The sequence below is a fragment of the Manihot esculenta genome, chromosome 16 (assembly GCF_001659605.2).
Source record: "Manihot esculenta cultivar AM560-2 chromosome 16, M.esculenta_v8, whole genome shotgun sequence".
NCBI classification, from domain to species: Eukaryota; Viridiplantae; Streptophyta; class Magnoliopsida; order Malpighiales; family Euphorbiaceae; genus Manihot; species Manihot esculenta.
In genome coordinates this window covers 22,296,005-22,306,976 of record NC_035176.2, presented here as the reverse complement: position 1 = coordinate 22,306,976, position 10,972 = coordinate 22,296,005, and the positions used below count along the sequence as shown (strand labels likewise).

The window sequence follows — 10,972 nt, the reverse complement described above, 5'->3', positions numbered from 1 at the left end:
GATTATATTCCCGAGGATTTTTAATGTTTTTTTCCTTAATTAAAAATTCAAAATTTTATTTCAATTTAATTAATTTTTATCTATAATTTTATAAATTTCTAAAGAGTTAAATTTTATAATCCTATTTAATATAAAATTAAAAAATTTAAATTTAGCTCTCCTAAAAAGAAAAAAACTAAAGATGAAGATAATATTAAGAATAAAAACATAATAATTATTTTAAATAAATAAAACAAAATAAAAATTGAAAAATTAAGAAAATAAATATCCTAAAAAAATTTCATACACACTGTGCATGAGTATAAAAAAAATTCCTATATAATAAAATAAATTTTAAAGCTTATTTAAGTTCAAAAGAAATTAATTCTAATTTTATATCAAATAAAAGTTTGTTTAAACAAATATAAAATATATAAGTAGTTTTTTTTAATTAAATCAAACTCTATTGTACTAAAAATTATTTATTTAAATAAGTTTTACAATTTATAAATATATTTTTAAATTGTTAGTTCTATTTGAGTTAAATTCTAAGTAGTTTTATCATTAATTAAAAAATATTATTGTACTTCAAAATAAAATTTTATTAAAAAAAGTTTAAATTAAAAAGCTAGTTTCTAATTTTTAAAGATTTTAAATTATTTTTTATAAAAATTATTTCAAAATAAAAACATTACAAAATTTAATTAAAAAATAATTTTTATAAAAAATTAATTTAACTAATATAATATTAAATAAAGAATAAATAAATAATTTTATGATATTACAATAATAACTTTTAAATATAATTTTTTAATCCGTCCATAATGCAAGATATTTTAAATTTATTAATATTTTATTTTATTTTTACTAATGTTATTTCGTGAATTTTTTTATTAATAATTTAGTTTATTAGTTATATTATATATATATATATATTTTAAAAGTACCATTATAACCTTAATTTTTATGAATGTCATACGAATATGTAACAACTATTGAAGGAATTAAAATTGTAGGATAAGGATGGAGAAATCGAGAGAGCGAGAAAGAGAAAAAAAAGAGACTAACGGTGCGAGAAGTGTGTTGGCAGCAAGCGGAGGGTTCGACCTTCTCTCCGCCTGCTTTTGTATAGATTTTGTATAGCTGTTGTTAGTATCGATTCAATTTTAAAATGAGTATGTTGTTTTTTTATTCTGTTTATGGTTTGTTTGATTTTGATCTCTTGTGACTTTTGGAGTTTTGAGTATGAGCGAGTTTCTCTACTTGAGGGAGGGTTGTTGACCGTTGACACTTACAATTCGGGATCGGCACCGCTTCTAGCCATTCACATTCTCGGTAAACTCTGTCATGTCTCCCTTTTAATTTGAGCACTTTTTCATGCTTGGAGATACCACTTTTCTTATTGTGTCTTTAGATGATTTGATTGTGCACGTCTAGAGATGGTGTTTCTCAACAATTTTGTTAAGTTTCGAGTGAGATTGTTTTGGCTTCTATTTGGTTTTTACTTTTGAATTTGATCTTGCATGTCTAATATTAGAGTGAATTGGTGAATCTGCTCTGGTGTTGTTTTCTAGGCATGCATGATATTGTTGTGTTGCTCTGATCCGACTGTTTATTTGTTGTCTCATTACGGTTGCAGTGGAGGCGGTGCAGTGATTCAGTATGTCATGATTCAAATGGCATGTATTTTGGACTATATGTGGGCTTAGACTTAATTACAATTTTGGGCTGCATCTGTATTAGGGTGTGGATTTTTCATGTTGGGTTTGTATCTCATGTATTCCCTCTTGGTCCATTGGACTTTTTAATACATATTTTGCATGATCAAATAAAAAAATTAAAATTATAGGATAAATAATAAATTTATGTTTTTTCACAATTTATGTTGGAAAAAAAATACTTTATTACTTTCGCACTACAGGTTACTAATACAAATCCTATAGGATTTAGGAAATCTAAAATTGTTTCCGGATCCAAAGGGAATTTGATACGCAACAGTAACACCTTATAAATACCCTCTTCCTATTCCCATTAGCCATTCGGCTTTACATTCTAATGCTTTATTTCATCTTTTCTTCTATAATCAACACTAGGATATCCACCGCCGATCATGTCTTTCTCAACTTCTTCCTCTTCTTCATTAGCGAAGAAAATCACCCTCAGATAATCTGACGATGAGATATTCAAAGTGGATGAAAAAGTCTAATTCGAGTTTCAAACCATCAAGAACATGGTAGATAATGGTTGTGCCGACTCTGCCATGGATATCATGTACTCAAGGATTGGAAAACTGACTTCATCAAGAAAGTTAAAGAGAACTAGACAGTTTTCTTTAACTTGATAATGGCTGGAAACTATTTGGACAACAAGAACCCGATAGATTTATTGTGTAAAAGCATTGTTGATATGATGAGGAGAAAGGCTCTCGTGGAAATTCGAGAGATTTTTCACATCAAGAATGACTTCACACTTGAGAAAGAAAAAGAAATTCATGAAGAAAATGCATGGCCTTTGACCAGTGACTTACACATTGTCTCCTCTATGACTCTAATACTATTATTTGTAGTAGTATGATTTTTATTTAGACTATTTATTTTTAGGGTTCATTTTAACGGCTTGTAATTAATATTATGAAGATAATGACAAAAAAAAAAATTCATCCTTTTTCCATTTTTGCCATTGCACCATATCCTTTTATGGTTTGTCAATTAAACTTTATAATTTTCTACTTATTTCAATTGCACCATGACATTTAAAAAAAATTTACAATTACACCATAAATTTTAAAAATTTATTAATTAAACTCATATATTTTAAGTTATAATCAATTGTATCTTGAATGTTGCTGATATGACAGAGTGATATGACAATGACATCTCAGATGATATGGTAATTCCATTAATTTCTAATAAAAGAACATTAGGGTGCATTTGAAATAAGTATAAAAATATAAATTTAATCGGCAAATCGCAAAAGGATACGATACAATTACAAAAATAAATAAAGAATAGAGTTTTTTTTATCATTAACTCTATTATTATGTGATGGTTTCTTTTTGAGAACAATGTCTGCCGAACTGGTTAATAATTTTATTTAATTAAAATTATATATTTTAGAATCTTTTTTTTTTTAATTTAAAAGAGTTATAAATTCCAAATATAATTTGTGGTCTCAATGGAAGACGGCCTTAGTCGAGCTATTAACCATTTTCTACACTTTGAAGTTAAAAGAAAAACCAATCAAGAGTCCTTTGATTGCATTTGAATATTTTTTTTATTATTATAATTAATTTCCGGGTTGTATTCAAAACTCATCAAAATTGAGTTTTGTCTTCTCAAAATATACAAGACCTCAAGATTTATTACAGAGGATAGCACCGCTGAGACATTAGTTGCTGAAAATTTTTCGATGCTGGGATGTTTTTAAAAAATTTAAGACTGAATTTTTTTTTAAAGAAGCAATGGTTGTAGAAAATATAATAATGTTTAGATATTAAAAAAAAAGTTTTATTTTTGAACATTATTGAGGAGTTTTTTTTTTTGGAAAAATCTTTAAAATAATTTTTTGAAAAGAAATTTTATATAATAGTGATAGATTTGATAAAATTTTTAAATATTTTATCTTTGTTTGAAAATTTTTAATAAAAATTATACAAATTCTTAACATAATTATTATTAATATGTATTATGTCTTGTAATGGATTAATTATTAAAAAATGTTTTAAAAAAATAATTTATAAGTGTAACGAAAATCTAAAATTATTTATCAAATTAATGTTTACTCACAAAAATATTAGTTAAAAAAGAAGTTTTAATATCACCTTTTATTCTAAACAACACCAGTTTGACAGGTTTTTTTCAGAGTAAAAATGACACTCCTGAAAATGCCACCGTGAGTGACGTTTTTAGGAGCAATCACATTTTTTTAAAAACGCCACTGACAGTGGCATTTTCAGAGACATTGCCACACTCCTTCCCGAGGCCGTGGCAGATCGCGTGAGGGAATAAATTGCTCACTTTGCATAATAAACTCCACTCTCCACTCTTCGGTGAACTCTCCCTATGGTGTATATATATAGAACACAACAGAATGAGATAAGTTGCCTTGTGTTTGAGAGTTTCAAGAAGTAAAATTTTCATTTGGTCCCTAAATTTAATTTTTTCACTCACTTCAGTTTTATATTTATGTTGATTTTTTATATTTATTCTATTTAAATTCTTGTATATCCGTGTATAATTTTAATTTTTCATTTGGTAAAATTTCTCTTTTATTTTTTATATTTTGATGTGTAAATTTACAATTATTTTTATGCAAAATTTTTCTTTTAGTATTTTAAAATTTATATATTAATTATTTGTATATAAAACTTAGGTTTTCCATTCACCTTAAATTACATTGAAGTTGAATTTTTTTTTTAACTATAATTTTGTATGAGTTTAATTTTTATTTGGTAAAATTTCTCTTTTAGTCCTTAAATTTTGATGTATAAATTTACAATTATTTCTATGTAAAATTTCCCTTTTAGTCTTTAAAATTTATATAGTAATTATTTGTATATATAATTTAAGCTTTTTGTTCACTTTAGCTTACATTCATGTTGAACCTTTTTTATATAAAAAAAAAATTTCTCTTATAATTTTGTATGAGTTAAATTTTTTATTTGAAAAAATTTTCTTTTTAGTCCTTCAATTTTAATGTGTAAATTTACAATTATTTATAGGTGAAATCTGAACTTGCCATTGAGTCATTTATTAAAGGTAAGTTTTTCATTTTTATTTCTTATTTTTCAAATTTTCTTTAAATGTTATCATTTTATATTTCATAAAATTTATTTTTTAGGCCTTTAAAAGTTTAATATATAGGCTTTTTTTTACTTATTTGTAGGTAGAATTTGAAATTGATATTTATCTATCCACTCGAGATTACAACTCTGCAACTATAGTAAATTTTATATATGTGAATAAAATATTAATATTTTTAATTTTGGTGAGGATATTGAATGTGTTAAATTATTTGATGGTAATTTTATCATTTATTATGCATTGTTAATGTAGTATTCAATGTAGTTTAATTTTATTATATTTTAATTATCACTTAATAATTGTGATTATCTTTGAATCTCAAATAAATTAGGTAAAATATAATGCGTTTAGTGATTGCAAAGTAATATTTCTTTTCATTTATACATGGTTATGGCGTTTATGACTCCTAAAGTATTGCTAGGCGCATACACTGAAACGCAAGTGAGAAAAATGTGGAAAATATATATATAAAGTTAGAATGGATCCATCTTTTGGATTGATGGAGCATGTGATCAAAATGCACATTTGGAATAGAGGTAATGTGAATACGGTGTTTTCTTTTATTTTTGAATGCATCAATATTGATGCAATAGGTTTAGAATCAATCAAACAAAATCTACCCACGTCCCAAGTGATATTTTGTAAACGAGAAAATGCTAAAAGGGCATATATGTATTCGTTTTCGTAAGAAAATATAATTTTAGTTTTATGGTTATTTTAATAATTCAAGATAAGTATTCTAAGTGAAATGAAAATTTTCATAATATTATATTTGAGAAATAAAAACTATATATAAACTAAATAATCATATATGTTTCCATGTGACATAAAATGGATGTAACAAAATTTTTTCTTATGGTACAAAAAATGTCATCACACGTGTATCATTAATTATTTATTAAAGATGACACGGGGCAACTAGTCTTGGATTTTACGGCAGACTTGGACTGGGGTTAACTTTTATATTTTAATTATTATTTTGGATATTTTAGGTATTTTTATAATTTTACATATTAGGATTTTATTTCTATTGTAAATAGCCTCCCTTAGCTATTAGGATTTTAGACTCCTATTAGGATTAGGATTATTTTTGCATATTAGGATTTTATTTCTATTGTAAATAGCCTCCATTGGCTATTAGGATTTTTAGACTCCTATTAGGATTAGGATTATTTTTTGCATATTAGGATTTTTTCTATTATAAATAGCCTCCCTTGGCTATTAGGAACTCACTTTTCAATTTTTGAGGAATTTCAATAAGACTTTTAGTATTCTAACCTATCTTTTCTCTTATTTCGTCTTAGCCAAACGATATTGGTTAAAACTCGTAACGGAGTCTAAATAGTCCTACATCAGATTGGTATCAGAGCGAAGTTCGACCATGACAGATAACCAAGAGGCGCGACTTGCTGCAATTGAGGCATCTTTGGCATAATTGAGGGAGATGATTGGACAATTGACCTTGCAGCAGGGAATCCACCAACCCGCCGCCACCGCACACCCCCAACCAGTTGCCAATCCTGTGGCCGCCAATCCTATGGTCGTCAATCCTATGCCTGCAAATCCCCAACAGAACTATCAGGAAGGTTACAGGATCAAGGTAGACCTTCAAAACTTTTCTGGTTCATTAGATGTTGAATCTGTTCTTGATTGGCTGGTAGAGGTTGAACGCTTCTTTGAAATTATGAACGTGGAAGAGGAACGCAAGGTTCCAATTGTGGCCTATAAGTTGAAAGGGGGTAGAGCAGCCTGGTGGAATTCGATTCAAAACGAACGCTATCGGAAGAGGCTGGAGCCCATACGAAACTGGGTGCTGATGAAGCAGATGTTTGAACAACGGTTCTTGCCTAGCGATCACGCTCAGGTTTTATATAACCGGTATCATGACTGTGTACAAGGGAACCGAAGGATGGATGAGTATACCGAGGAGTTTCTAAGGCTGCAGGCGAGATGTGAAAACTGTGAGAACGAGGCCCAACAGGTTGCTCATTATTAGAGGGGGCTGAATCACGAAATTCGTTGTATGATGGGAGTAGCTGCGATTTTCACCTTGGCAGACGCTATTGAGATGGCAAAAAGGGCAGAAGAGCGTGTTGATTGGCAGCCACGACAGCAGCAGTACAACCGAAATTTCAATTACAGAAACTCTAGTTCAACAGGGACGCAACAATATAGAGGCAACTACAGTGGGCAGCCTTCTAAGGTTGTAAACTCTGGCAACCCTCCGAATACCATGGAAGAAAGGAGAGACAGTAAGGGCAAGGCAGTCACTACTACAATAGACAAAGGAGGCAGGACCAATCCTTATCAGAAGCCAACGGAAGACATATGTTACTGGTGCAGGCAATCTGGTCATCGATCGAATAATTGTCCAGAACGTAGAGGAGATAATACTGACTGCCGGCAGGTTAATATAGTTGAGCAGGTGGCTGAAACTGACAAGGAAGTGGATGACGATGACGGATCTATTGCTGGTTCTAAAGATGGAGAGGTCACCTATGTGGTGAAGAAGATCTTATGCTCAACAAAACAGGAGGACGAGACACAAAGGAGGAAGATTTTCCAGGCAAAGTGTTGAGTAGGAGAGGCAATTTGCAGGCTAATTATAGATAGCTGCAGTTGTGAGAATCTGATAGCTACGCAGTTGGTGGAAAAATTACAGTTGCCTACATAGCCTCACCCCTCACCATACAAAGTCGAATGGATTAAGAAAGGACCGACAATTGAGGTCAACAGAATCTATAGCGTGCCTATCTCGATCGGTAAATCTTATACTGAACCTGTTAATTGTGATGTTGTGGATATGGATTGCTGTGGAATTTTGCTAGGTCGCCCTTGGCAGTTCGATGTTGATGCTTTGCATAAAGGGAAGGAGAATTCATACACGTTCACGTGGAATCAAAAGAAGATTACTATATTGCCTTCCGGTTCTGCGAAACATTCTAAAGTGGAAGAGAAGAATGTTGTTGCTATTTCTACGGGAGTGCAGAAGCTATCAAGTGCAGTTGAGAAATCTGGGGGCACACTGACTTTATTGGTGAGAGAAAAAAGTAAAATGGAGGATGCACCATCTTTACCACCACCCGTCAAAGAGCTGTTAAAGGAGTTTCCTAAGATAGTGGAGGAATCATAAAAGCTTCCACCTCCGCAGGATATCCAACATCAGATTGATCTCATTCCTGGATCAAAATTACCGAATCTGCCTCATTACAAGATGAGTCCAAAGGAGAGTGAAAACCTCTAAGACCAGGTGGAATTTGCTTACAACAGTATTGCAGCAAGCAACTTGGCAAAGCAGCACGTGGATGTTTTCAAACAGGTACAACAATACCTTACAGAAGCCGATGACAAATATAAATCTACAGCTGATAAATATAGGCGTTTCAAGTCCTTCAATGTCGGTGACCAAGTTATGGTGTATTTACGCAAGGAGCGTGGTGGAGGACAGAAAAAGCTTGACGCCAAGAAGATTGGTCTATTCCGGATCATTCAGAAGATCAATGACAATGCCTATGCTCTTGACCTCCCACATGAAATGAAAATTTCCAAGACGTTTAATGTGGCAGATCTATTTCAGTACTACCATGCTGATGACAACTCGAGGACGAGTTCTTTACAAGTGGAAGGGAATGATACAGGGCAACTAGCCTTGGATTTTACGGCAGACTTGGACCGAGGCTAACTTTTATATTTTAATTATTATTTTGGATATTTTGGGTATTTTTATAATTTTGCATATTAGAATTTTATTTCTATTGTAAATAGCCTCCCTTGGCTATTAGGATTTTAGACTCCTATTAGGACTAGGATTATTTTTGCATATTAGGATTTTATTTCTATTGTAAATAGCCTCCCTTGGCTATTAGGATTTTAGACTCCTATTAGGATTAGGATTATTTTTGCATATTAGGATTTTATTTCTATTGTAAATAGCCTCCCTTGGCTATTAAGATTTTAGACTCCTATTAGGATTAGGATTATTTTTGCATATTAGGATTTTTTCTATTATAAATAGCCTCCCTTAACTATTAGGAACTCACTTTTCAATCTTTGAGGAATTTCAATAAGACTTTTAGTCTTCTAACCTATCTTTTCTCTTATTTCGTCTTAGCCAAACGATATTGGTTAAAACTCCTGACGGAGTCTAAATAGTCCTACATCAAAGGAGGTCAAATAAATTATGAGATATATGGCTTTCAGTACAATATTGGAAATGAATGTGCTAAGATAAGAAGAATTAACTTCAGAAGTAGGCTAACTTTTAATTAGTTGATTCATAAAATATCAAGTGCAATAGGTTTAGGGAGTGATAAAAGATTTCTAGAGTAATCTATAAGAATCCCTTAGTTAGATGTAGATCAATATATTGGTCGACTTTGCTTATTAAGGAGAATGATGATATTGAAGTTATATTTGGCAATCTAAATACAATTCAAGGTTACAATCATGTGGAAATTTTTGTTGAGTTAGATAAAATTGAAGTTGAGGCAGCTTATTAGATGCATAATATAGGAAATTAAGTAATGAATGATGTAGGCACTATAATAAATATTGAATTAAGTCAAACATTTGCTAATAATAACAGTTATCAAAATATGAATTTCACTCAATATGATGGTTGTAGTAGTCATATAGAGCGCCTTCCACCGTAAGCATTTGTAATAGTGAATAATGTAGACTTAGTGAACCATTTACTAGAACTGTTATTTGAGAATATGAGAATCAACACCATCAGTATTCTTCTTGTTCAAACCCAAATGTAGGACATGAAAATATTAATGTAAGAAACAATGTGAACTTTTAATTAGTTGAAAATTCGGGTATTAGTAATTAGTATGCATCGCCTAATTTTGAGAATAATGATAGTGATGATGAAGACAATTGTTATTATGATGAGGAAGATGAGAATAATAATGTTGATGATTGATAGCGGTTGTCGAAGCCGTCAAAAATAAACCTATTAAACAATCAACAATAAACTTGTAGATAGTGGCAATAGGGTCGAACCACAGAGAATTGACACCAATGATTTTCCTAATAATGACTAGGTCAAGTAAATAACAAGTAAATAAAATAGGGGGGTTTGATTTGATGAATTAAAACTAAATAGTAAAAGAAAGCAATAATTTAAAGATGAGTAAATTAATAAGAGAAAAGCTTCTAGTTGAAGTATGGATCTTTTTCAGATTGTTTAGAATTGATCATTGATTCTTTAATACTCCTATTTATCTCAACAAATTAGTTTAGGATGTGGAAGACGCTTCTCACAATCCAAATTCCTCCTTAGTTCTAGTTTGATTAGGAAACGTTCGCTAATCAAACACTAGTTAACAAGTTGCCAAGGAACGTCCTTGGGGCCTTTGGCATCGAACAACTGTTGACTGCATTAAGACTTAGAGAAACCCAATTCTATCCTTGCCAACCGCGTGGTCAATTTTAGATTATGCAATTTGATTAAATGTGTATTTGAACAACCTAAGCAATTACGGACCTAAATTATTCAAACAATATTACTTAAGCAATTTAAAAACAATGGGCCCTTATTGATTCTAAAAGCAAAGTAATAATTATGGAAAGCTCAAATTGCATAAATATTTATAATAAATAGAAGTTTAACAATGGAGATTTAAATCTCCCAATTCATCACAAAATCTAAAATTCACCAACTTCAACTAGAAAAGGATGGAATTTAGCCACTCATGGTGGACAAAATCTCAAAAGAAAGAAAAGAAAAGAAAGGAAGAAAGCTGCTGTAATTTTCTGCAGTATTGCTGAAGATGGGATGATGATATGCTGGTTTGGATGCTGCCCTTATATAGCTGGAGAATCCCAATTCCAATTTGATTAGTGTTTTGGAATCTCAATTTGATTTGGTCTTCTTTGTAGTCTTTGATTCCTCTTTGGATTTTGTATTTGATTGAGAATGGAACTCTCTAAGTGAAGAGCGTGGCTCTTGGGACTGATCTTGTGGTGTTTGAAGTGGATTTGGACTTCTTTTCTTTGAATTTAGATTTTCTGCTCTTTTTTCGCCTCTGCTGTAAATTCTGCTGTCAAGGTGATTTGGGCAGTTTCTGCGAGTGATTTGGGCAAATCACTCGCCCAATCTGCCCCAATCGTTCTCTGGGATTCAGTCCAGTTTCTGTCTCTTTCTCTGCGAGTGATTTGACCAGTTTCTACGAGTGATTTGGGCA

At 30.9% G+C, this 10,972-nt stretch overlaps 1 protein-coding gene across 1 annotated transcript; it reads left to right on the top strand.

Moving 5' to 3' along the window:
* Positions 1 to 6,225: 6,225 nt before the first annotated feature.
* Positions 6,226 to 9,280, top strand: LOC122722089. Its single transcript, XM_043951745.1, has 3 exons — positions 6,226 to 6,762; positions 6,886 to 7,284; positions 9,170 to 9,280. The coding sequence occupies exons 1-3, from the start codon at positions 6,226 to 6,228 to the stop codon at positions 9,278 to 9,280; spliced, it is 1,047 nt and encodes a 348-aa protein (XP_043807680.1).
* The last annotated feature ends 1,692 nt before the right edge of the window (positions 9,281 to 10,972 follow it).